Source organism: Microtus pennsylvanicus, chromosome X, assembly GCF_037038515.1.
Source record: "Microtus pennsylvanicus isolate mMicPen1 chromosome X, mMicPen1.hap1, whole genome shotgun sequence".
In the NCBI taxonomy this organism is placed as follows: Eukaryota; Metazoa; Chordata; class Mammalia; order Rodentia; family Cricetidae; genus Microtus; species Microtus pennsylvanicus.
Window position 1 is genome coordinate 17,930,648 of NC_134601.1, and position 27,935 is coordinate 17,958,582.

General features: G+C 49.8%; 2 protein-coding genes across 2 annotated transcripts; one reads left to right on the plus strand and one right to left on the minus strand.

Moving 5' to 3' along the window:
* Nucleotides 1–732: 732 nt before the first annotated feature.
* On the minus strand, nucleotides 733–5,749 carry Pnma5 (PNMA family member 5). Its single transcript, XM_075957622.1, is given in 4 exon segments — nucleotides 733–2,539; nucleotides 2,542–4,072; nucleotides 4,215–4,273; nucleotides 4,904–5,749. Coding segments are annotated over 2 exon segments (1,878 nt in total). The 5' UTR covers nucleotides 3,944–4,072; nucleotides 4,215–4,273; nucleotides 4,904–5,749; the 3' UTR covers nucleotides 733–2,063.
* A 14,328-nt stretch (nucleotides 5,750–20,077) lies between these two features.
* On the plus strand, nucleotides 20,078–21,742 carry LOC142840246 (paraneoplastic antigen Ma6F-like). The gene is made up of 2 exons (XM_075956851.1): nucleotides 20,078–20,486; nucleotides 21,087–21,742. Exons 1-2 carry the CDS (start codon nucleotides 20,078–20,080, stop codon nucleotides 21,740–21,742), a joined length of 1,065 nt encoding a protein of 354 aa, XP_075812966.1.
* The last annotated feature ends 6,193 nt before the right edge of the window (nucleotides 21,743–27,935 follow it).

A 27,935-nucleotide genomic window follows, 5' to 3' on the forward strand; every position in this document is an offset into this window, starting at 1 on the left:
CCAAAAGTTTGGGGAGAGGCAAGTTACTCTTGAGTTGGAGGAGGTAAACCTTGGAGCTGTAAGCCTAAAGGAAGAGAAAGAATTGCTGACTTACTAATAAATATTTCCTGCGTGCCCACCATAGATGCTACTGGGCCATGCGAGAGTGATGCGTAAAATCTGTGAAAATAAGACTAGGGTTGAGGGGGAGCAGAAGCCACCAACCTCTTAAACATTGGTTCACAAGCTCTGCACATGACAGTCACACTCATTCAGTAACACGTTTTACATCCATCCACATCCACTTCAGACAGCAGACACTCACTGAGTCCAGTCTCATGCTCTAATACACCCATTCTCACATACAATGACGTAATCATGTTCACCTTCAGCGATACAGTCACATTCAGAGATGGCCACAAATGTTCCCAACATTCAAAAACATGCTCCTCCACACACAGTCAAGTCACATCCACACCTATTCACTGGCCAACACTCCGGGAATCCTGGAGCCTGCCTTCTGGAGTGCACCCCCCTCCCCCTTCAGCATGCAGCCCCTGCATTCCCCATTCATGCCAAGTGCCCCAGGAAGGCAGATAATTATTGTACCCCATACCCATTGGCTACCAATAGTCTGACTCCTTCCCATCCAGGAGACCACTGTCATCCTTCATGGTCTCAACATGGACACATGCCAGTGTCAACCCAGCCACCACTGTTGCCCTCCAACTCTCCCAGCAAAGGCAAAACATAGCTGGAACATTTATGAAATTTATTCAACAAAAACTTGTACTAAAACCACTAAAAAAAAGGTAACAGAAACTTTCAATGGGCACTAGAAGTTACAGGCTCTGCCCTTCCCCCCTCGCAGGGTCCTGTCTACACAAGGACCTTCTGCTACAATATGCTGACTTAGGTGCCCTAGATTTGCCTCTTGTCAAGATGAGCTCTGATAACGCCCCTTATGAATGCTCTCAAGGGTTTACCACTATAGGACGGTGCTGCCTTACAGCATCACAGACCCATCACAGGGAAATGGGGGGGCCTTGCTTGCAGCACCCCACCAGCCCTAGAAAATAGTCGTAAGTAACAGCAGGCATAGATCACAGCACAGCCCCACACCAAAATCAACCAGTCCCTTGTAGACATCCTTGCTTCCCGCTGGCATCCAGGACTGGGCCTGGGGGTTCTGGGGAGCACTTGATCGTGTAAGAACACCCACACATCTGCAGGAGAGCAAGCAGCGGGCAGCTGGCCTAGATGTACACCGGGCAAGCAGACGAGGAGCGTTCACAACACCGGTGGGAGGGGAGCTAGGCAGCCTTGGCTGGCAAAGCAGCTCACAGAAGCTCACAACACGTGCCAGGAGTAGGGGCCACTGACCAGGTAGTCAGGGCCTCCAGCTGCTCAAGTTAACACACACTTCACTCACAGCTTGGTACAGAAGCAACGGGTGGGGGTGAGCACTCAGGGGGAAAAGGACTCGGTGGACAGCCGAGTGGGTCACTATGAGGTTAGCAGATAAGTGGGGGGAGGGGTTCCAGAGGCGGGAGTAGCCTCCCTCGGGATAGCAATGGGGAGGGGGCATCCGTGTTGGGAGAGCCAGGCAGAAAGGACCCTTGAGGCGGCCTCTTCTGTAACTTCCACCCGTCTGGTGTGGATGGCAGACGGAGGATGGCACCTCGGCAGCAGCGCCAGGCCACCCTCTCAGGTCGGCAGGGTTGGGGGCCAGCCGTGGCAGCTGCCTGCCGAGTTGTATTCACCAGGCTCTCCTTGCTTGCTCTCTGGAATTCTCCAGCAGCCCTGGACAAAAGAGAGCAGAACAAACTACCGCCCGACCAAGTCCTCCAGCCGCTGCTCTTCCACCTCCTTGTTCACACCAATCTGTCCTGCACACTCACGGGCTCTCAGACCAGCTGAGGGCACAAACCTTATGGTGCTGGGTACGCACCCCCCAGCCCGGGGATCTTCTTGGGCACTGCTGTCTTCCCCCCACTCACAGTCCTGCCGGGGTGCCAGGATGGGATCTGCCTCCGGGTTGGCACTGGTGTCCCGGGGCCTTTGGGTCCAGGGACCCTGGTGTTTCACTCACGAAAGGACTCAAGGGTGCTGCCCTCGTGAGGCTCCCCTAGAGCAGTGTAGATGATCCTGAAGACGGGCTGGATCCTGCGGCCTCCTCTCCGGAACACTGTCTCCCGGCCTTGCTGCACTTCTCCCCAGGCATTGGTTCTCTCTGGCCAGGACAGCCCTGTGATCGGTTCCTCCAAGCCCTGTCTTGCTTCAGTGCCAGTGGGCATTCTTAGCTCAGAGTCACCGCCCTCACTACCTTCATCCTCCGATTCACTAGCATCCCAACTGGAGTCTGGATCACCCTGAAGTTTGGCTATAGTAGTTCCCCATTTCTTTTTCTGGTACTTTCCACGAGCCTGGGATATAGTAGTCACTGAGCTAGGTGGAGCTTGTTTTTGCTTGTTAGAATCATTTCTAATTAGTGGCCTGTGAGATGCCTTATCCTGGCCCTGGCCATCTTGCCCTTCTGTACAAATTAAGTCCCCTGCCATTTGTCTGGGCTGCCCCATCATTTTGCCAAGGTATCTTTGTTGCCTGCTAGAAGAAGAAATTTCTAGATCTCTTGAGCCTATATTTCCTTGGGGTTGGGGTGGCTCATAGCCCCAGCCCCTCTCTCGTTTCCCGACTCCTGGTCATGGGAAACATGGGGTTTCTGCTCCTCAGGTTCATTTTTAGCCCCCAAACTTGATTGCCCCAGAGGCCCCTCCTCCCCAGCACTGGGTCTCCGTAGCAGTCGCCTCCGTTTCACTGATATAATTTCCTCTCCTGTGGTCTGGGTGCTGATCTCCCGAAAGAACCCTGCCTGGGTGGTAACCTGATCTGCTGCTGCCTCACACGTCCCACTCTCCTTCCCAGCCTGATTCTGCTCCTCCTTCGCCACCATGCTAGTCTCCCACTCTTCTTCCTCTTGAGTGAGTTTCATTAGCTCCAGAAAAGTGGGTGGGCACCCTTGCTGATCTAAGAGGGACAGCCTGCTCCTAAGGCCAGTGGTCAGGGAGACTCGAGCTAAGACATGCTGGAGGCGAATCGAGTCTGTGCTGTGTGCTGTCAAGGGGCTCTGCTGTGCTGCTTTCTGCAGGAGGGGCTCTAAGCGCAGCAAATAGTCAGACAGCTTCTCTGCAGCTTTCTGAGAGGAAATCGGATTCTGAAGGCATCGGAGCTGTAAGATCTTACAGTCCTCTTTATTCCCAAAGACCTGCTTTAGTGCTTTCAAGCACTGCTCCATAGTTAGGGAGTCACTGCTAGCCCCTAGTGCCTGCATAGTTGACAGGGCAGAGCCTCGCAGGCTCTCTAGAAGGCGCCGCTTCTTCTCCTCCTCACCCACCTGCCATAACTGCATCCTCTCAGTGACCTCCTCTAACCAGGTTTCAAAGGTCTCCTCTCCTGGGCCTGGAAAGGGACTGCCAGAAAACACTTTCAGTTTTCGGTAACACACGCTATTGCACAGAGACTTCAAACCTTCTGGTTTGTCTTGGTCTGAATTCCTTAGCTCCATGCTCACTGTAGGGGCAGTGCTAAACCCCAGGGCTTTGGCTACATCTACCATTCTTCGTCCTTCATCTTTCAGAAAGTAGATCAGCTTATTGATAAACTCATTATCTGGGCTACGGGGCTTGACTACCACTTCCCAGGCGCCCCCTGCTGCTGGTATATGAGTGGGCATCATAGCATAATCGACAACTTCCGTCAGTTCAATTAAGACCGCCTTAGCTTTGTCTTCCCTCCTGAATATTCTACCTATCACCTTGTGAGCACACAAAGGAGGTAAGCCTTCCTTCAGAGTGTCCTTTATCTCAGCCTCACTGCACTGCACAGGGATGCCCACAACGAGCACCGCCTTCTTGGGATCCAGGTCCATCCCCATACACCAGTCATCTAATAGAGCCACAGCCATTGCTCCCACCCTCTAGAGACAGACCTAATACTCAGGTACTTATTAGCTAAGAATTTTCCTAAGACGCAAACGATTCTAAAACCAATGCCATGTAGAAAGGCAGCATGTCCGTCCTGGGTTTCCCACAGCCTGAAATGCAAATGAAGAGCTTAGTTAATACTTCCTGTCACTTTTCCACTCCCAGAGAATCACTTTTCCTTCCCAGGCTCTTGAAATCATTTTGAGGGTCTTCCCACACAAAGCTCTCTGAAAATCACAGGACCCTGCTGACCTCTTGCCATGGTAATCTCTCTGGAAGTCTGGAGAATCTAGCGTGTTTTCTCCAAGTACCTGTGGGGAAAATGTCAATGTCAGGAGGCAAACACTGGAAAAACTGGAAAAGACCCAGTGGTGGAAAAGACAGGAAGAAGAACACTCTGCCACCTACTAGAGGCTATATTGGGTTCAGACCACTCTTTGCTGTGTCCAAGACTGGCAATCATAGGAGACTCTCCTCTTGAGGAAATGCTCAGCAGAGGAAAAGATGACTGGAGATCAGCAGATGTGATCAGAGTGGTACGTGCAAAGTACTGTTTGTATGTGACAATCTAAAGTACTGCCATGGATACAAGACCAGTGTGGATCTGGGTTTCTACCAATGGTTATCACATAGTGCCATGTGGGAAGGTAAACGCCCTTGGGAAACAGCAGGTGATGTCATGGTCGTCCATCCAATAAAACATCTCAGCAACAAGATGTTGGTGACAGGTATAGGGGGAGGTAAGCAGAGACTAAAGAATGGGCACTGATCTGAAAAATGCTTATGGTTTAAAATTGTATGAAATCTGCAATCAAAGGCAGAAAAAGGCCCCAAAAGTAAACAGATATTGTCACCCTAAGTATAGTCCTATCCTGCAGTCCGTGAACCTTGGCAGGAAGCCCCTTGACCTGCTCTTTGCTGCTCACAAAATAGCTGCTCACCCTGATGTTTGCTGAAGTATGGATACAGCGATTTTGCTGGCACTGATGGTTGATGCTATTGGTCTTCTGGCTTCTATTCAGACAGGCGGTGCAGGGATGCTGCTTCCTGTGCACTGATCTGTTCAAGGCAAAGTACAGGATTATTTAATACGGTCTATTCTGAATGTCCCTGCCCATGCAAGGTGTCAGACACCTTTAATACCTAAACTTGAAGGCGGCTAACAGGCTAAATGTGTCAGTTTGAAGCCTGCCACCACTACATTGTAAGACCTTTAAAAAAAAATCCTTGAAACCGCTCCACTAAAAGGCGCCGAGACAAAAAGAATGCTAACATAAAGTTGCTACCCTCCCTCCACCGACACCACCCACCCCAAAGTGTCACTCCGGGTTCCAGCACCAAGCCAAATTGTCCTAAACACCACCACTTCCCCATTCCTATGCCATTTTGGACCACCCGCTATTTTACTGATTCCCTCTACAAGCCTGCTTCCCCAAGCACCACTCCTTCCCTGTTCCTGGGCCATTTTGGACCATCCCGTATCATTGGTTGCAGCAACAAACCAGCTTCCCAAGAACCGCCACTTCCTCCGTTCCTATAACATCTTGGACCATCCACTATCTCATTGGTTCCGGCAACAAGCCAGCTTTCCCAAGCACCGCCGCTTCACCGTTCTGTGCCATCCTGGACCATCAGCTATCTCGTTGGATCCGGCTACAAGCCAATTTCCCAAGCACCGCCGGTTCCCCATTTCTGTGCCAGTTTGGAAAACCCGCTAAAATACCCGCTATCACATTGGTTCCAGCAACAAGCCAGCCTGCCCCAAGCACCGCCCCTTCCCCCTGTCCCGTGCATTCTTGGACCACCCGCTATCTCATTGGTTCGGGCGACAAGCCACCCGTCTCAAGCACCGCCCTTTCCCTTTCCTGTGACATCCTGGACCATCGCTATCTCATTGGTTCGGGCGACAAGCCAGCCGTCTCTAGCACCACCACCCTTACTCTTTCCTGTGACATCCTGGACCACCGCTATCTCATTGGTCCGGTAACAAGCCAGCCGTCCCAAGCACCGCCCTTTCCCTTTCCTGTGACATCCTGGACCACCGCTATCTCATTGGTTCCGGTAACAAGCCAGCCTTCCCAAGCACCGCCCTTACTCTTTCCTGTGACATCATGGACCACCGCTATCTCATTGGTTCGGGCGACAAGCCAGCCGTCTCTAGCACCACCACCCTTACTCTTTCCTGTGACATCCTGGACCACCGCTATCTCATTGGTTCCGGTAACAAGCCAGCCTTCGCAAGCACCGCCCTTACTCTTTCCTGTGACATCCTGGACCATCGCTATCTCATTGGTTCGGGCGACAAGCCAGCCGTCTCTAGCACCACCACCCTTACTCTTTCCTGTGACATCCTGGACCACCGCTATCTCATTGGTCCGGTAACAAGCCAGCCGTCCCAAGCACCGCCCTTTCCCTTTCCTGTGACATCCTGGACCACCGCTATCTCATTGGTTCCGGTAACAAGCCAGCCTTCCCAAGCACCGCCCTTACTCTTTCCTGTGACATCATGGACCACCGCTATCTCATTGGTTCCGGCAACAAGCCAGCCGTCCCAAGCACCGCCCTTCCTCTTTCATGTAACATCCTGGACCACTCGCTATCTCATTGGTTCCGGAAACAATAGAACGGCCCCAAGCACCGCCCTTTCCCTTTCCTGTGACATCCTGGACCACCGCTATCTCATTGGTTCCGGTAACAAGAGAACGGCCCCAAGCACCGCCCTTTCCCTTTCCTGTGACATCCTGGACCACTCGCTATCTCATTGGTTCCGGCAACAAGAGAACGGCTCCAAGCACCGCCCTTTCCCTTTCCTGTGACATCCTGGACCACTGCTATCTCATTGGTTCCGGAGACAAGAGAACGGCCCCAAGCACCGCCCCTTACCCCTGTCCCTTGCATTCTTGGACCACCCGATATCTCATTGGTTGGGGCGACAAGTCAGCCGTCCCAAGCACCGCCCTTTCCGGTGACATCCAGAACCACCGCTACCTCATTGGTTCCGGCAACAAGAGAACGGCCCCTAGCACCGCCCTTTCCCTTTCCTGTGACATCCTGGACCACCCGCTACCTCATTGGTTCCGGCAACAATAGAACGGCCCCTAGCACCGCCCTTTCCCTTTCCTGTGACATCCTGGACCATCGCTATCTCATTGGTTCCGGCAACAAGAGAACGGCCCCTAGCACCGCCCTTTCCCTTTCCTGTGACATCCTGGACCACCGCTATCTCATTGGTTCCGGCAACAAGAGAACGGCCCCAAGCACCGCCCTTTCCCTTTCCTGTGACATCCTGGACCACCGCTATCTCATTGGTTCCGGCAACAAGAGAACGGCCCCTAGCACCGCCCTTTCCCTTTCCTGTGACATCCTGGACCACCGCTATCTCATTGGTTCCGGCAACAAGAGAACGGCCCCTAGCACCGCCCTTTCCCTTTCCTGTGACATCCTGGACCACCGCTATCTCATTGGTTCCGGCGACAAGAGATCGGCCCCCAAGCACCGCCCCTTACCCCGTTCCTGTGACATCCTGGAACACCCGCTAGATCATTGGTTCCGGCTACAAGAGAACGGCCCCCAAGAACCGCCCCTTAACTCGTTCCTGTGACTTTATGAACCACCTGCCATCTCAGTGGTTCGGCTACAAGCCAGCCGTCCCAAGCACCGCCTCTTCCCCCTGTCCCGTACATTCTTGGACCACCCGCTATCTCATTGGTTCGGGCGACAAGTCAGCCGTCCCAAGCACCGCCCTTTCTTTCCTGTGACATTTAGGAGCACTGGATATCTCATTGGTTCCGGCAAGAGAACTGCCCCCAAGCACCGCCCCTTCTCTTTCCTCTGACATCCTAGACCATCGCTATCTTATTGGTTCCGGCAACAAGCCAGCCGTCTCAAGCACCGCCCTTTCTTTCCTGTGACATCCTGGAGCACCTGCTACCTCATTGGTTCCGGCAACAAGCCAGCCGTCCCAAGCACCGCCCTTACACTTTCCTGTGACATCCTGGACCACCCGCTACCTCATTGGTTCCGGTAACAAGAGAACTGCCCCCAAGCACCGCCCCTTCTCTTTCCTGTGACATCCGGGACCATCGCTACCTCATTGGTTCCGGTAACAAGCCAGCCATCCCAAGCAACGCCCTTTCCCTTTCCTGTGACATCCTGGACCACCGCAATCTCATTGGTTCCGGCAACAGAGAACTGTCCCAAGCAACGCCCTTCTCTTTCCTGTGACATCCTGCACCATCGCTATCTCATTGGTTCCAGCAACAAGGGAGCCGTCTCCAGCACCGCCCTTTCTTTCTGGTGACATCCTGGACCACCCCTATCTCATTGGTTCCGGCAACAAGAGAAAGGCCCAAAGAACTGCCCTTTCCCTTTCCTGTGACATCCTTCACCACCCGCTACCTCATTGGTTCCGGCAACAAGACAACGGCCAAGCACCGCCCTTTCCATTTCCTGTGACATCCTGGACCACCGCTATCTCATTGGTTCCGGCAACAAGCCAGCCGTTCCAAGCCCCGCCCTTTCCCTTTCCTGTGACATCTTGGACAGCCGCTATCTCATTGGTTCCGGCAACAAGAGAACGGCCCCAAGCACCGCCCTTTCCTGTGACATCCTGGACCACCGCTATCTCATTGGTTGCGGCAACAAGAGAACGGCCACAAGCACCGCCCTTTCCCTTTCCTGTGACATCCTGGACCATCGCTATCTCATTGGTTCCGGCAACAAGCCAGCCGTCCCAAGCACCGCCCTTTCCACTTCCTGTGACATCCTGGAGCACCTGCTACCTCATTGGTTGAGGCGACAAGAGAAGGGCCCCCAAGGACCGCCCTTTCCCTTTCCTGTGACATCCTGGACCACCCGCTATCTCATTGGTTCCGGAAACAAGCTAGCCATCCCAAGCACCGCCCTTTCCCTTTCCTGAGACATCCTGGACCACCGCTACCTCATTGGTTCCGGCAACAAGAGAACGGCCCCAAGCACCGCCCTTTCCCTTTCCTGTGACATCCTGGACCACCGCTATCTCATTGGTTCCGGCAACAAGAGAACGGCTCCAAGCACCGCCCTTTCCCTTTCCTGTGACATCCTGGACCACCGCTATCTCATTGGTTCCGGCAACAAGAGAACGGCTCCAAGCACCGCCCTTTCCCTTTCCTGTGACATCCTGGACCACCGCTATCTCATTGGTTCCGGCAACAAGAGAAGGGCCAAGCACCGCCCTTACCATTTCCTGTGACATCCTGGACCACCGCTATCTCATTGGTTCCGGCAACAAGAGAACGGCCCCAAGCACCGCCCCTTCTCTTTCCTGTGACATCCTAGACCGTCGCTACCTCATTGGTTCCGGCAACAAGAGAACGGACCCAAGCACCGCCCTTTCCCTTTCCTGTGACATCCTGGACCACCGCTATCTCATTGGTTCCGGCAACAAGAGAAGGGCCAAGCACCGCCCTTACCATTTCCTGTGACATCCTGGACCACCGCTATCTCATTGGTTCCGGCAACAAGAGAACGGCCCCAAGCACCGCCCCTTCTCTTTCCTGTGACATCCTGGACCACCGCTATCTCATTGGTTCCGGCAACAAGAGAACGGACCCAAGCACCGCCCCTTCTCTTTCCTGTGACATCCTAGACCATCGCTATCTCATTGGTTCCGGCAACAAGCCAGCCGTCTCAAGCACCGCCCTTTCTTTCCTTTGACATCCAGGACCACCCGCTATCTCATTGGTTCCGGTAACAAGAGAACTGTCCCAAGCACCGCCCTTTCTTTCCTGTGACATCCTGGACCACCGCTATCTCATTGGTTCCGGCAACAAGAGAACGGCCCCCAAGCACAGCCCCTTCTCTTTCCTGTGACATCCTGGACCACCGCTATCTCATTGGTTCCGGCAACAAGCCAGCCGTCTCAAGCCCCGCCCTTTCCATTTCCTGTGACATCCTGGAACACCGCTATCTCATTGGTTCCGGCAACAAGAGAACGGCCCCAAGCACCGCCCCTTCCCTTTCCTGTGACATCCTAGACCATCGCTATCTTATTGGTTCCGGCAACAAGCCAGCCGTCTCAAGCACCGCCCTTTCTTTCCTGTGACATCCTGGAGCACCTGCTACCTCATTGGTTCCGGCAACAAGCCAGCCGTCCCAAGCACCGCCCTTACACTTTCCTGTGACATCCTGGACCACCCGCTACCTCATTGGTTCCGGTAACAAGAGAACTGTCCCAAGCACCGCCCTTTCTTTCCTGTGACATCCTGAACCAACGCTATCTCATTGGTTCCGGCAACAAGAGAACGGCCCCCAAGCACAGCCCCTTCTCTTTGCTGTGACATCCTGGACCACCGCTATCTCATTGGTTCCGGCAACAAGCCAGCCGTCTCAAGCACCGCCCTTTCTTTCCTGTGACATCCTGGACCACCGCTATCTCATTGGTTCCGGCAATAAGAGAACGGCCCCAAGAACTGCCCTTTCCCTTTCCTGTGACATCCTGGACCACTGCTACCTCATTGGTTCCGGCAACAAGACAACGGCCAAGCACCGCCCTTTCCATTTCCTGTGACATCCTGGACCACCCGCTATCTCATTTGTTCCGGTAACAAGCCAGCCGTCCCAAGCACCGCCCTTTCCATTTCCTGTGACATCCTGGACCATCGGTATCTCATTGGTTCCGGCAACAAGCCAGCCGTCCCAAGCACCGCCCTTTCCATTTCCTGTGACATCCTAGACCACCGCTATCTCATTGGTTCCGGCAACAAGCCAGCCTTCCCAATCACCGCCCTTTCCATTTCCTGTGACATCCTGGACCATCGCTATCTCATTGGTTCCGGCAACAAGCCAGCCGTCCCAAGCACCGCCCTTTTATTTCCTGTGACATCCTGGACCACCGCTATCCCATTGGTTCCGGCAACAAGCCAGCCTTCCAAGCCCCGCCCTTTCCCTTTCCTGTGACATCCTGGACCACCGCTATCTCATTGGTTCCGGCGACAAGAGAACGGCCCCCAAACACCGCCCTTTCCCTTTCCTGTGACATCCTGGACCACCCGCTATCTCATTGGTTCCGGCGACAAGAGAACGGCCCCCAAACACCGCCCTTTCCCTTTCCTGTGACATCCTGGACCACCGCTATCTCATTGGTTCCGGCAACAAGAGAACGGCCCCAAGCACAGCCCCTTCTCTTTCCGGTGACATCCTAGACCATCGCTATCTCATTGGTTCCGGCAACAAGCCAGCCGTCCCAAGCACCGCCCTTTCTTTCCTGTGACATCCTGGACCACCGCTATCTCATTGGTTCCGGCAACAAGCCAGCCGTCCCAAGCACCGCCCTCTCCTTCCTGTGACATCCTGGACCACCGCTATCTCATTGGTTCCGGCAACAAGAGTACTGTCCCCCCCAAGCACCGCCCCTTCTCTTTCCTGTGACATACTAGACCACCGCTATCTCATTGGTTCCGGCAACAAGGTCCTAAGCACCGCCCTTTCCCTTTCCTCTGACATCCTGGACCACCCGCTATCTCATTTCAATGGTTCTGGCGACAGGCCATCCATCCCAAGCACCGTCGTCCCCCCCCCCCCCCCTTTTCTTGTGCCATCCTGGACCATCCACTATCTCAATTCCAGTTTTTTTTTCAAGACAGGGTTTCTCCGTAGTTTTTGGTTTCTGTCCTAGAACTAGCTCTTATAGACCAGGCTGGCCTCGAACTCACAGAGATCCTCCTGCCTCTGCCTCCCGAGTGCTGGGATTAAAGGCGTGCGCCACCACCGCCCAGCTCAATTCCAGTTTTGAACAATTCTCTGGACTATCTGAGTTCCATCACCTTCTCAACTGTCCCAAGCATATTCCCTCCCCCAGTTCTGGCATATTCCTAGAACCCATAGCCAACTCAGTTCCTGTTCTGAAACAGGCCTAGTCTATCCAATATACATTTCAAGTCATGTGTCCATGCCCCGATCCATCCGTGTCCTACTATCACATCCTAGCAACAACCCAAAGTCACTCATGCTGACAAATACCATCCTCACTTATGCCAAAACACCCCTACCTAAAACTCAAATAAAATCCAGTGCATTGGATTCTTAGGAGGCAGGAAGATCACCTAAACCCAGAAATTTGAGAGCAACCCGTGCAACACAGAAACGCTGTCTCACAAACTGAAAACAACCAGAAAACAAAAAATTCTGTCATGCTTCCCACTCCATCACAAATGTCCTCTGCTCCACAGAACCCTCATCTCACATCCCCCCCCCCCCCGCCCAAAAGGCTATAGTGGAAGTAAGCAGAAGGCCATAAAAAGAAAGGACACTAATGGCACGGGCGAGTTCTAGAAATGGCAGAAACCCTTAAGGTGCCAGGGGGAAGGCCGCACCATACCTGCCAAAGAGGCCACCAGACCCAAACTCCAGAAGATTGTAGGACCACATCCGCTGCAGGGCAAAATGGGCTCAAGACCCGGGCCGGAAGATCTTATATATGCCACCCCACCCCCACCCCGTGGTGTTGCGCAGGACCCTTTTGCGCACTGGCATCACGTCCCCTCCCCCTCTTCCCAGTAGGAGGATACTGTTGCCTCACCCAATCCTGATGGTTCCACGGGGAGCAAGTAGGAGGGACAAAGAATTTGAACATAGTGGCAGGAGATGTGGACCGAAGTTTGGCTTAGTAGAGACCACCTAGCATGTCACGTGTGATGCCAGGCCCAGCAACCATTGGTTTCTCTGTTTGATGTGTCTGTGCCTCATTGGCTACTAGCTGTGGCGTCATGATCATCAGTTACTCTTTTTTCCATATTCAAATAATGAAAGGTGGGTGTAACCACCTAACCCTACAGGCTGAGAGCAAGATAGTGTCTGATTCCAGAATATAGGGCCTCACAAAAAATGCATGTCCATCAGGGACTTACCCTGTTTATTTATTAGACCGTGATGTAGAGTTGGAAGGCCGATATTACAAAAGCTTCTCGCATTTCTCCAGCCCACGAAACTTTTCCAGGTTCACTAAGATATAAAGTATCAAAAGGTTTCATTCTCTGGGCTTTGGAGGCAAGTGCCAGTAATCCTAGCATTTACTCACTAGGAGGCTAAAACAGGAGGAACATGAGTTTCAGACTACACAGTGAAAACCTTTTAACCCTTCCTTCCTTCCTTCCTTCCTTCCTTCCTTTTTTCCTTCCTTCCTTCCTTCCTTCCTTCCTTCCTTCCTTCCTTCCTTCCTTCCTTCCTTCCTTCCTTCCTTCCTTCCTTCCTTCTGTTCTCTCCCTTTCTTTCTTATTTCTCTCTTCCTTCTTGCCTCCCTTCCCTGTTTCTTTCATCCTTCCCTTCCCTCCTTAACCTCCCTCCCTTCCTTCCCCCTCCCTCCCTCCCTTGCTCCCTCCCTCCCTCCCTCCCTCCCTCCCTCCCTCCCTCCATTTCTTCCTCTCTTTCTCCTTGCCTCCCTCTCTTCCTAGTTTCTATTCACTTCAGTCTCTATAGGTCCTAGTCACAAATTGCTCACCTAGTACTTTAAGTACTTTTCCAACCTTTCCTAAGGAAGGCTTCTTCCACAGTGGAAAGACTGAAATGTTTGTCCAGGAGCACCAAATTTGGACTCCAAAGAAGGCCATGGGTAGGATACAGAAAACATATAACAAGGTGTTATATATGTATATGTTTGGCAGCAGAATAGATTTGTTTTGCTTTAATTGAGATTTAAAAAAAAAGAATTGGCTCATTCATGCCTGTTGTTTCAGCATCTGGGAGATGGAAACAAGAGGATGGAGAGTTTCAAAAGTCAACCCAGGCTATATAATGTGTTCAAGGCCAGCCTAAGTGCCCAGCCCGGGTTACACTGTGAAACCTTGTCTCAAAAACCCTGAAACAAAAATACATAAACAGAATAGGCATCTCTGGAATGTTTTAATAAAAGAGTCACTTCTAAATATATTCGCAGACATTTCGGTCTCCCTACCTCTAGTTTGTTTATTTTTACAAGACTGAGACTAGAATTCACGGTAAATGCAAATGAAACTGAAGCTACATCCTCAGGTTTGTGACGATAGATGCATAGGGTACATAATGCTGCTAGAGAGTCCCAAATCCATGCAGGTCATTTTACCCAGGAGTTGTCAGCGCACCAGCACTGTGTGTGTCCCAGAATCAGCCAATGCCACATAAAGAGTTTATACTCATCTCCGCAATACTGAGTACTCTCCTTCTCACTAGCAGAGAAATAGCTTCATCTCAACATATTTCCTTAACGACAATAAAACATTATGGAGGAGCGGCACCAATGTTGACTTTTACCTAAGCCATTGATCTTGGAATCACTAAAGGTTTAACAAACCCAGTCCTCTGTGTTACAGAAAATGGTTTCTCACAAAGAAATTTCCTTCCCCATGCAACAGAGAGTCAACGGATACTTTCCTTCCTTGGTTGCACAAGAGAAAGCCAGACCCAAAGCCTTTTAAATTCCTGTTCTTTGTGTCTCATAAATGATTAGCTGAACTGTTCGTTCCCTCTGATGAACGCAAGCATATTGTTTGCCTGCCCGTTTGAGATAGATTCTTTTCTTTTTCCTGACTTTTGATCTTTGCCCTGCTGACTCCAAAGCTAGCAGATACCGTTAATGGGCTCTTCTTAGAATAGGCAGACCCCAGGTAAAACTTTCCATCATCTATCTGCCCATCACGAGTTCTCTCTCAGCCTGTTTGTTCTTCCCTTAAAAAAAAGTCTTATTACTATGGCAACAACGTATCATCAGGGTAAAACTAAAGGAAAAAAAACTTTTTTTGGCCTAACCTTTGGGACATTTGAAGATCTCATGATTCAAGTTTTATTCCTATTGCTGCGACATCCTTTTCTTCTCTCTTGCAAGTAAAATCTTGTCATCAAGTCATAATTTATTCCAACCTTTATTGAGATGTTTTTAGCTAGTTGATGGTGATTATAATCAGCTTTGGATCTTATCTCTTAAGTCCCTGGCAACACACTAATTAAAAAAATTTCTTCTTTGTGAATTTCAAATCATGCATCTCAATGGTACTTCTCTCCCCATTCCTTTGCTTCCACCCTCTGCCCTTGTGACCTCCCCCCAAACAGAAAGAAAATTTAAAAGCATATCCTAAAAATAAAACAAAACAAAAAAGAAAGAAAAGAAAATTTTGGTATGGTAGTGTAATGTGGCCTAGTGAGTCACACAGTTTACTCCTTAGTCTTACAGCAATACTTATAAGTGTTCTTTGCAATGAATCGTTGGTCTTGATCAAGGCGTCTGCCTTCTGCTACCCAATGGATAACTGAGACTTTTCTAGATATCCTGTTGTCCTGTGTCAGGGCTAGGGTTTGAAATCCTGCACCTTTAGGTTTTCAGGACTGACCCCTTCATGTGTTCCAGCAGTTCATAGATAGGGTGGATGTTGGGGTGGGCTACCTCATAGTCCTGGTTCAGGGCCTGGGTGGTAGCAGGATTGGTCAGTCTGATGACGTTCTTTCCCTCATTGTCAACTCCAGGGTACACACTCTAGCACTGCCCCAGCTAACTTACCCAATACAGCAGGTAGAAAGGAGCAGGACCATTTCTCCTGCCCTCACACCCTGGGGTCTGGCTCTCCCACACCTACACCACCAGGGCCAACTCTGCTGTTTTGCCCAAGTGAGGTATATGACCTGCTCTCCCAATTACTGCAGTTGATGAGGGACAGGGCCAGTTCTTCTGTTCTCATGCCCCTGAGGCGGGCTCTCCCCGTCTGTTGCAGTTGGCAAGGAGTAGGGGTGTAGGGTATATTTCCCTTACCCAATGCCACCACATGGCATATAAGGGAGCAGGCAGGTGCTGCTCTCTTGCTGTCACATCAACAGGACCAGCTCACCTGCACCCCCACCAACAGGGTCAGCTCTAGTGTGTTGCCCAGGCAAGGTGTAGGGCCTGTTCTCCTGTGTGTTACAACTGGTGAGGGGCATAGCTGTAATCATTTTCTGACCAGGAGCACTTTTGTTAAATGCTAAGCGGGCATGGCTAGGACTGGTCAACATGGCAGAGGTATGTTCCCTGCCTCTGCAAGCCATGCTCACCAACCCAGCCCCAGGGATGTAGCGGGTCTATGCTGCCATTAATCAACTTGTAGCCCTCTGCTCCCAAAGCCTAAATGCTCTGTAGAAGGACCAGAAAGAGCCAGAGCCATTCCTGCTGCCAGTACAACCAGGAAGTCATTTCTTAAGGAGACACACAGCTTTTGCTGCTAATGCTGAGACAGAAAGCCTTCTCTTAAAGGATTTATGCCTCTGCTCACTGCCAGCAGATAGAACCTATCTGAAAGTATGCAGCTACCAAGAAACTTCAGTTGACTCTCATTTTTGTGGCTTTATGTGGATGTACATTGTCCTGTCTGTAGTCTCAGAGATCTGCCTGTCTCTGCCTCTGGAGTGTTGGGATTTAAGCTGTTTGCCACCACCTCTCAGCCTCTTTCTCAGATTCATTATATGTGCACTTAAAGCTTTGCATGTTTAGTCATCCTTGCATTCCTAGAATAAAGCCAAATTTATCCAAAATAGATCAATTTTAGGTCACAAAGCAAATCTTAACATATAAAAATAGGGATTTATTACTTGTACCTTATAAGATCATAATGGAATGCTTTATAAATTAATAGTGAGGGAAACTTTAACGTTTCTATTAATTTTCCCTATTTAGTGCCATGATAAACTAACTCACCATATGATCCTAGGATAGTACAAATGAAGTTTTTTGGTGTTTTCGAGATAGAGTTTCTCTGTAGCTTTGGAACCCATCCTGGAACTAGCTCTTGTAGACCAGGCTGGCCTTGAATTCACAGAGATCCGCCTGCCTCTGCCTCCTGAGTGCTGGGATTAAAGGCGTGCGCCACCACGGCCAGGCAGGACAAATGTTTTTGTCAGTGCTGTGCATGTTTTCCAGAATTCTTCATAAAAATTCTGAAAAAATACTAAGAAAGTGGGAAAGGCGGCTGAATGTTCAGCTGCAGTTTTGCTTGTCTTAAAATAAGCACTCTTCAGTTCAGTGCTTCTATAGGGGTTAAAGACTGACTCTGCAGTCTTAGAAGCTGTGGTACGACACCCGAGTCAGGAACACAGGCAACCTTTGCCTAAGGAAGGTTCCTGGAATAATGAGGTGGTCTGGCAAATACAGAGGAAGAGTGGAGGCATAATCTGTAATCCTAGCACTTGGCTGCTTATTGACTTCCAGCTGCCAGAACCAGCCCCTAACCATTCCACATCTCCTGGACCATTCTGTTTGTAGAAGGTCTCTAGATATACCTATTGCTCCAAGATCCTCCAAACCGTAGCAGAAAAGCTTTGCTGTGCAGGTCTGTTGTCATAGCAACACTGATAGTTGCATGTGTCTAGTTATTAGCCCAGAACAGATACCAGAGATTTTTTTTTCATTTTCCTAGGGATTTTAGAAGCAAGACACCACCGTGACTTTATCCACAGACGATTTAGGAGACTTTCCATCCCCCAAATGCAACAGTTTTGGAATGTTTGGCTTAAGTGTGTTCTTGATTTCCTCTTCAGGGTTTTAAGGCAGTTCCAGAATCATCTCCACAATCTGCAGGCTGCAGTATCCCTGAAGTCAGAGTTGAGAAAATTATCAAGGAGCTGCAGGTTTCACTTTCTCAAGAACTCAGAGTTGGGAAGGGGGGGGAAACTGTGGTTGGTATGTTAAATAAGTGAAAAAAGTTAATAGAAAAAAAGAAAAAAAAAGAACTCGACTGACCATAGACACCCTGGGAAGAGATTGTTAACACTGGCAAATAGTGGATATAGTCTTAAGTCAGTCTGACACACAAACTAGAGTTATCTGAAAGGAAGGAACTTTAACTGAGAAGATGCCTCCACAAAATTTGGCCGTAAGGCATTTTGTTAATTAGTGATTGATGTGGGAGGGCCCAGCTCATTGTGGGTGTTGCCACCCCTGGGCTGGTGGCCCTGGGTTCTATAAGAAAGCAGGTTGAGCAAGCCATGAGGAGCAAGCCAGTAAGCAGCACCCCTCCATGGCTTCTGCATCAGCTCCTGCATCCAGGATTCTGCCCGGTGTGAGTTCCTGTCCTAACTTCCTTTGGTGATGGACAGCCATATGGAAGTGTAAGCTGAAGAAACCCTTTCCTCCCCAACTTGCTTTTTGGTCATGGTGTTCTGTCGCAGCAATAGAAACCGTGACTCAGACACATAGGGACACATGCAGAGAGATGGTGGAACTTCTCCAGTAGCCACAGAAGCCTGAGTAGTGAGGGCTCTAGCTGCAGAAGAGGCTCTGCTAGCAAAAGTGCAGGTGATGGCGGGAGGGAAATTGAGCAACTCCATTTGAACTTCTTCTGTTGAGAATTCTCTGTTCAGCTCAGTGCCCCATTTTATAATTGGGTTGATTAGCCTTTTACGGTCTAGTTTCTTGATTTCTTTATATATTTTGGAGATCAGACCTTTGTCAGTTGCGGGGTTGGTGAAGATCTTCTCCCAGTCAGTAGGTTGCCTTTTTGTCTTAGTGACAGTGTCCTTTGCTTTACAGAAGCTTCTCAGTTTCAGGAGGTCCCATTTATTCAATGATGCCCTTAGTGTCTGTGCTGCTGGGGTTCTACAGAGGAAGTGGTCTCCTGTGCCCATGTGTTGTAGAGTACTTCCCACTTTCTCTTCTATCAGGTTCAGTATGTTCGGACTGATATTGAGGTCTTTAATCCATTTGGACTTGAGTTTTGTGCATATTTGGTTTCTAGCCATAAATAAAGGACATTGAGCCTATAATTCGCGATCCTAGAGAAACTAAATAAGAAGGTGAATCCAAAGACAAACATATAGGCATCCTCTTGAATATTAACCTTCATCAGGCGATGAAAGGAGACAGAGACAGAGACCCACATTGGAGCACTGGACTGAAATCTCAAGATCCAAATCAGGAGCAGAAGGAGAGAGAGCACGAGCAAGGAACTCAGGACCGCAAGGGGTGCACCCACACACTGAGACAATGGGGATGTTCTATCGGGAACTCTCCAAGGCCAGCTGGCCTGGGTCTGAAAAAGCATGAGATAAAACCGGACTTGCTGAACATAGCGGACAATGAGGACTACTGAGAACTCAAGAACAATGGCAATGGGTTTCTGATCCTACTGCACGTACTGGCTTTGTGGGAGCCTAGGCAGTTTGGATGATCACCTTACTATACCTGGATGGAGGTGGGTGGTCCTTGGACTTCCCACAGGTCAGGGAACCCTGATTGCTCTTCGAGCTGATGAGGGAGGGGGACTTGATCGGGGGAGGGGGAGGGAAATGGGAGGCGGTGGCGGGGAGGAGGCAGAAATCTTTAATAAATAAATAAATTAAAAACAAACAAAAAAAAAACAAAGAAAAAAGAAATTGAGCAACTCCAGATGGGATGGAGTGGGAATCCTAGGGCTGGGCTGTTGATTATAGTGTGTGTTAGGGTGGGCAATCTAACCCTTGGGAAGGCACTCAAGGTTTTCTGATTTCAGATCAGAGTAGGAAACTCAAGCTCCAGATCCTCTGTGGAGAAAGAAAGGATAAGGCTTTCAGTTACTCTGTAGCAGAGCGTATCGGGGAGAAGCTCCAGCTGGTATGGGTAAGATGCCTCACTACCTCCAATAAGGTCATACCTCCTAGTCCTTCTAATACTATCAAAGAGTTCCACTCTCTGGTGTCGATGGATGTTTCTTTGGTCAGCCAGCTCACAAAAAAAATTACCCTGAGATTTATTATTAATCCCTATAGCTTTAGGCTTGTTCCACTAGCTCTTATAACTCAAATTAACCCTTTTCTATTCATCTACGTGTTGCCAGGTGATTTGTGGCTTTTACCTCTCCTCCTGCATGTCTTGCTCTCCCTGCTTCTGGCTCACAACACCCCCTTTCTTCTTCTCCGAGTTCTCTGTTCTCAGAAGTCCCTCTTCCTGCCTAGCTAATGGCCATTCAGCTCTTTATTAAACCAATCACAGCGACACATCTTCACAGTGTACAGGAATATTCCGCAACACCCTGACTAAGTATTCAAATATATGAGTCTATGGGGGCCATTCTTATTTAAATAACGGAGGCAGGGCTGTCTGATACCAACTTTCATTTTTCTCTTTTGCACTCACAGACCGCTGCAGAGGCTCACACTTTTGTCCAATCATGCGCTGTCCACCTAGGCCCCCTGCTATGGGACTGGCTATTCTTCAGGACTGGTGCAGGTGGATGGGTGCCAATGCCCAGCGCTCCTTGCTCATCCTGGGTATCCCCGATGACTGTGAGGAAGAAGAATTCCAGGAGGCTGTGCAGGCTGCCCTCAGGCCCCTGGGCAGGTACCGAGTGCTTGGCAAGGTCTTCAGAAAAGAGATCGGAGCAAAGGTCGCTTTGGTTGAATTCGCTGACAATTTAAACCAAAGTCTGATCCCCCAACAAATACCAAATGATAGGGGGCCCTGGACTGTGATCTTCCTGCCTCGGGTCCCTGATATCGAGCTACAGGACACATTCAATTTCCCTGCACAGGCTCACGGGCAAGCTTTGGAAGGGTCTTCAGGTGGGGCAGGGGCTTCAGGTAGGTCAGGGGCTACAATGGAGGAAGGAGATGTAGTTAGGGCTATGGGTGAGGCAGGAGGAGCAGCTGAGGAAGGAGCCGAGGATGAGGCAAGAGTACCTGTTGAGGAAGGAGCCGAGGGTGAGGAAGGAGGAGCAGATGTGGCTCCTCCTGCCCCCTTCCTACTGGAGGAAGGAGCTGCAGCCAAGGCAAGAGTGTCAGAAGAGGAAGAAACAGAAGGTGAGGAAGGAGCGGGTGAGGCAGGAGGAGCAGCCCAGGAAGAAGCTGCAGCTGAGACGAGCATGCCAGATGAGGAAGGAGCAGCGGCGGATGGGGAAGGAGTTGTAGATGAGGGAGGGGTTGTGTATGAGGCAGTAGTAGTAGATGAAGCAAGATTGTCAGACGAGGGGGCTGTGGATGGGGAAGATGACGTAGTTGAGGCAGGGGCTGCGAGAATGTCTGATGAGGAGGGAGCTGGAGGTGACATGGGGGTCGCAGGTGTTATAGGAGCTATGGGTTGGGCAGGGGCTGCAGGTGAGGTAGGAGCTGCAGGAGAAGGAGGCGTTTTAGAGGCAGGAGCAGGAGGTGATGAGGGGTCTGGAGGTGATGAGGAGTCTGCAGGTGATGAAGGGTCTGTAGGTGATGAGGGCTTTGGAGATGATGAGGGGTTTGCAGGTGATGAGGGCTCTGGGAGCGATGAGGGGTCCGCAGGGGATGAAGGCTCTGTGGATGATGGAGGGGCCGTGGGAGAAGCAGGAGCTGTAGGAGAGGATGAGGCAGGAGCAGTAGGTGAGGCAAGACTGTCAGATGAGGAGGGAGCTGCAGGAGACATGGGAGTTGCAGGCATTCTAGGAGCCGTGGGATTGGCAGGAGCCGCAGGTGAGGCAGGAGGCTCGGGTGAGGAAGGGCCCTTTGATGTGGCAGGAGGGGCACATGGGGCTGGAGCCTGGACCCAGCAGTGGGGCCAAGCCGTACAGCCCATCCTGGATAACATGGCCTACCAGGAGCTGAGGCACTTCTCTGGGATGGAAGAGCCCGGCTGTGGGGGTCTGTCTTTCGAGAGCTGGTTGGACCACGCCAATGACATGCTATACATGTGGCGCCACATATCCGAGACGGAACGGCGTCGGCGGCTGGTCGAGAGCTTGGGCGGCCCTGCCCTGGATCTCCTGTGTGAGCTTCTGGAAGAGAATCCAGACACCCCTGCGCAGGACTGCTTGGCTGCACTGGTGCAGGTGTTTGGCAACAAGGATACTATCACAAGTTCAAAATTTTAAATTTCTCTCGGTTGTTTTCTAAGTATAGACAAAAATGCTTCTCAAAAAAAAATTCTTATAAGCTTCAGGGAGTCAAGAGACTTGAATCAATCATTCCCAGGTCAAACTGACTCCAGATAATTACTCCTGTCAGTCAACAGCAGCCTATGTCTCCAGACCTGTCTATTCCTGTGTGTGGGTTTTCTCTTGCTTCCTCCCCCACTTGGTTGGCATGCTCCCTCTCCACCTACCAGGACCATGGGCCTGGAAGTTTCAAGTGTAAACCCAAGATAAAAAAAAATTCCCCTATTCTCCTTAACTTTAACTTCTGTCTGTAGTCTATATCTGTTCTAGAAGATTTCCAGTCATCTGCCCCCCACATACCATCCCTAGGTGCTTCTAACTAAATTTCTGACCAACCTGAGTCTCTCCGGCACAGTCTGTTCCAAAGTGGTCTATTCTTCACTATGCACAGGTGGTCCTGCAGAATCTGGGCATTGAGTGTTGAGAAAAATGGGTATCCCCTGTTAGCATCCAAGCACATCTTGGCCCTGCCCATTGGGAAGCTGGCACAGTGCACATGGCAAGAAGTATGCTGACTGTATGCAGGTGCAAAGGTCCCTTTAAGAGACAAGCCCCGCCTACTCCTACTCTCTTCCCACTGCTCTTCTGAAGAAGCAAGCAGGTCTTTGTGCCTCTCTCTCTCTCCCCTGTTACCCTTTTCTCAATAAACTACATATTCAAGCTTGTCTCCACAGTCTATTTGTTTCCTGCACCTGTGGCGCTCACCCACCAAAGTCCCAACTCACTCCATAATCATCACATAACCTCATAATGCTGTCATTTATAGTCATAACTAATATAGTCAGATTAATATGACTATATATAATATAGTCATAACTAGTCAATACAGTTCTGATAAGCTATTAATCTAGCTCTGGCAGAATACCTCCACTACTATATTGCAAGATCCAGATTTTATATTCTCTTTGGTCATTTTCTACCTAAAAGATACTTTTCATTATGCAAAAACGTCTGTCACAGTCATTTCTGGAGGATTCACCTTAGACAGGTCAGATGTACTCCTCCCTCAATTACCAGGCCCTAAGCAGCCCAAGTCTTCCCAGCTTTCCCTGATCCTGACACATTCCCCTTCAATCACCAGGACCTAAAGAATTTTCTTTTCTTCCTAAACTTAACCTTGTCCTTTGCTCTGCCAACACCTCGCCAGGTCCAAGAAACACTAGACAATTCCACAGAGCCTGGACAGCAGGGGGCATCTGATACCCCTGGCTATGGCCAGCATCCCAGCTTTCTCAGGTTCCCCAAGATTTCCATGCTCACAAATCAGCAGGAAGCAGTTTTGAGAGCTTGACTCCCTTATCTCCGTAACCTGCCATTCCTAACTCCTAGCTTTTTTTTTAACTCCTAGCTTTTTAATAAAAGAAACAATAAGGGATGTTAGTATTCAGCACACCCTATCATCGTGCTTCCTGCTCTGCACCAGCCTGCACAGCAAATGGTACCCTGTCCCTTTAAGAGAAGCTCTGCTCACTCCCAGTCTTCTCTCTTCCAAGGAAAGACGCCAAGACCCTAGGAAAGTGGGTCTTGGTGTTCTCTCTGTCTCTGTCTGTCTCTCCTTTCCTCCCCTCTACACCCCCTTTTAATAAAACTTCACACTCAATCTCTCTCGGCATGGCGAATTTGTCTGTTCCTTATCCGATGTCACCCACACACCATGGGACCTGCAAAGTCCCCAACTGGCGCCATAATCTTTCAGCTCCCCAGCCTGTCTTTTGACCATCATTCCAGCCTTCCTGCCCACCCCCAATGATGCCCTAATTTTGGTTGGAAGTAGTTATAGAAAAGATTGTGTTGCCCTTTACCATAAGTTGCCAACTTGAGGCATGCGTGAGCTTGCATCCTCTTTTTTATACATTGCCTGTTTCAGAAAAAAAAATAAGACATGAAAGGGAAGGCAGAAAGTATACATATAAGCCCCACCATAGACATAGTTTCCTAGTTTATTTTACATTTTTTTTTGCAGTTTATAGTTTTAGGGTTCATGATCTCTTAGCAAACACACTTATGATGGAAAAGAGTGGACCAATGTTTCATTCATATTTCCAGATACACGAGCAACAGAAACAGAAAACACCCATCTGTTTGTGTACTGTGTGTGTTAATTCTAGGGCAGTGTAATCAAGCATGCTTAAGCTTTAGTGATCTACAAGTCTCCATATGAGCGTATCCTCATGAACAGTCTGGGAGGAACTTGTCCGCAAAGCAGATGCCTGGTTAAGAGTGCGCTTGCGCAAGCAGCCATTTCCTGCAGCCTTAAGCTCAAGTAGTGGTGGACCCTGGGGAATGCTACAGTGCAAACCATCAAATGGCTGCTAAGGCAGCTTTGGCGTCTTCGGGGCTTCTCCTGAGGCAGTGCCCGCACAAGACGCAAGATGGCGCTGGATGACCACAAATAGTTCCCACTGCACCAGTGTTCTCCCACTGCCCATCCCCCACTCCATTTCCCCTGTCTCAGGCAGGCCCCTGATTGGCCAAGGTGGTGTTCCTTAGGGTGGCCTTGCCTGGGCAGGCAGCTTAGGTGACCTCATTAACTGTGTTGATCTCCAGGACACCAGGTTCTCCCGCACTCCCCAAGACTGAGCCAACTTCTGCCGTGCCAGATGGGGGAGTTCAATTTCCCTGTGCATTTATTTAATAACTGAGGCCCAGCAGTGGGGGTCACACTTTGTCCAGTCTCAGTAGTTATGGAGTCTCTCGTTGTTTAAATGTAAAAAGGAGAAGAGTAGAAAGAGGATTGTTTTGTCCTGGTATTGAAGAGCCAAAGACGCTCCCTCCCCACATACGCCCAAACACACCATTTAAAAAAAAATTATACACACTTGCAGTGTATTTTGAACTGTGATTATATCCACTCCCCATTATACTCTGCTATATGCCTTCTCATTTCTCTGAATTCATTCCCACTTGATCCTAGCAGAGATCATCACTCCTTATTGTTTGGACAATTTTACACACACACACACACACACACACACACACACACACACACACACCACTGTGTTGTGCTTATACTCACTCCTCCATTTCACTCTGCTATCCCCGTTCCCTTCCCTCTGACCCCATTCTTCCCACCTAGCTCCATTAGAAAAAAGACAGTCCCTCTTCTAACAACCATTAACAGTCAATAGCTCCTGAGGGAAAAATGAAGCCACATGGGCACCTCCCCTGTCCATGGAGGAAAGTTTGAAGGCCCAATTACATACAAGTATCCCTAGCTGCTGTGTGTGTGTGGTTGCAGTGTCATATCTGGTTGGCAGAATTTCATCACAGTCTCCCCCCACTCCCATCCTCTGGCTTTTAAGTTCTTTCCTCTCTTCTCTGATGTTCCTTAGGCCTGGAGAACAGGGAAAAGTTGATATAATTGTCTAGTTTAGGGTTGAGCACGTAGCACTGACTTATTCTCAACACTTTGTCTGGGAATTAGACATCACCCTCTGCAAAAAGGAGCTGGAAACTCTCTCACTGGTGGATATTGATCATATTACTGGTGTAGGTTGCTAGCGAAGAAAAGTCGCCAAGGATCTTATCCAGTTCTAGACAGATATGCATCCTATAATACTAACCAGTCAGGATGTGTGATCACTGGTATAATAGTGAAAGTTATTTGGGTATAACCAACCACTCTGTGATTGGATTTTAGACCTATTCCATGAGTGTGTTGTATGTTGTTAAAGATACAGACCCATATACCTGGTCAAAAGGCTATAGCTTCCAGGTCTCTGTCTTCCATCCTGATTCACATGGAACAAGTTGTTAAGAAAGCCTTGGTGCTTCTTCATTACTCAGAGCCTTTCAGTTTCTGATTCTCTCTCTCTCTCTCTCTCTCTCTCTCTCTCTATATATATATATATATATATATATATATATATATATACACATGTATATGTATATATCTATATATGTATATACACACATATATACATATGCAGCATCCTCCCCAAAAGAAAACCCCCAAATTAATTAAAGACAAAACAAACAAACACACACCTTGTCTTTCCCAGCTCTCCAATACTTCTTCATTTGCCCTAGTGGCATTGGAGGCTGCCGTGTGTCACACATCAGCCCCACCTGCAATGTTCACTACAATGAATGAGTGGTCTGGTTTAAGGCCTCTGGCACACCATCATCACTGGGCCCTCACTGAAACTCCTCTCAGACACCCTGCTGTGGCTCTGAGTTTTGGAGATCCTGCAGCTATCATTCTGCGCGACCAGTCCCTTCATGTGCTCCAGCAGGTTATAGATGGCATAGATGTTAGAGTGGGCCAACCCAAGGCCTAGGATGTGGGCCTGGATGGGAGCTGAGCTGGTCAGTATGGGCTTTGGGCCACTGGGACTGCCCCCCTTACATGAGGGGCAGAACCAGCTTTCCCACAACCATGGTAAGGGGTGGGATCATCTCTTCCAAGTGCTGGGGTGAGGGGCAGCTCTCCAGTGAGGGTCTGGAAGAGCTCTCCTGCTGGAGAGGGAGTGCCAAGGGAGGGGTAGGGCCAGCTATCTCAGGGTCAGTGAAGGGCAAAGCCAGCTCAGCCGCCCTCAGATTTCAACAGACATGGTTCCCATGGAGATCAGCACAGATCCCAGCTGCAACAGGACCACAGACCTTGCTCAGCTTGTTTTCTTATAGAACCCAGGACCAGCAACCCAGGGATAGCACCACCCACCATGGGTGTGCCCGTGGATCAATAATTGAGAAAAAAAGCCTTACAGCTGGATCTCCTGGAGGCCTTTCTTCAGTTGAGGCTCCTTCCTCTCTAATGACTTTAGCTTGTGTTAAGTTGACCAGCCAGTACAGAGGGTTATGGACATAACCATCATGATGAGAAGCAGATAGGCAGGGTGCTGGACTGGTAGCTGGGAACTTTACATCCCAATCCTTGAGGAGAGAGAGGGAGGGAGACGGAGAGGGAGGGAGACAGGGAGGGAGGGAGGGAGGGAGCGTGCGGGAGGGAGGGAGGGAGCGCGCGGGAGGGAGGGAGCGCGCGGGAGGGAGGGAGCGCGCGGGAGAGAGGAAGAGACAGAGAGATAGCAGGGAGGAAGGGAGAGAGAGAGCTTGACTTTTTGAAACCTCAAAGCACACTCCCAGAGACACACTTCCTCCAACAAACCTGCATCTTAGCTTTAACAAACAGTTCGTGCAAATATATGAGCTTATAGGCGGCATTCTCATTCAAACCACCAGAGCCGCCAGGCCTGGCTACCTCTGTATCTTTGAAGCTAAGACTTAGCTATGACATTGGGGAGGACATTATAATTGTCACTCTCCCATTATCTCCCTCTTGTGGCACCTTACTAGTCTATCTATGATGCTAAGAGAGCGTAGTGATATCCTTGTCACAGAGGGTTTACCTTTTGCCTATATTGTATTCTTATTTCTTCTAGTGAAACCCCTCGGTCTTAGTTACTTTTCTATTTCTGTGATAAAGCACCGTGACCAATTCAACTTATGACTGAAAACATTTAATGTGGGACTTATGGTTTCAGGGTAGAGCCTATGATGGCAGAGCAAACACATGCGTGGCAGCAGGGACAACTGAGAGCTCACATCTTGTCAGCAAGTTGCAGGCAGAGAGGACTATTTGGGAAGAAACCTCAAAGCTCAGCACCAGTGGCACAGCTCTCCCAAGGCCACATTTCCTAATTCTTCCCAAATAGTTCTGCCAATAGGGGAACCAACTATTCAAACCCATGAGCCTGTGGGGGCCATTCTCCTTCAAACCACCATATCCTTTGGGGTTGAAGGTCAGGCAGAGTGCAAACCACTTCATTTTTAACTACCAAGAAGCTTCTATTCTCTGCACTGCAGAAGCCATGGACTCAGCCTTCATTGCCTATAGAAGTTAGCTTTCTATCTTCCATCTTGATCCAGGACAACCTGATAAAAAAAAAAAGCCTTGGTGTTCCCTTTGTCATCTTAGGCACATTCAAACCAAGCAAATCCCTGTTCTTACAGGGAACTTCTACCTCTGCCTCACTATCACCAACACGGGAACCCAGATTGCCTTCTTTGTACCCCCAAGCCATCTTGAAACCTCTTCCACAACCCTCCAACCCTCAGTTATGTAACTAATGAAGTGTGTGTGTGTGTGTGTGTGTGGTGTTGTCAGTGTCAACATCAGTAGCATTTCAGT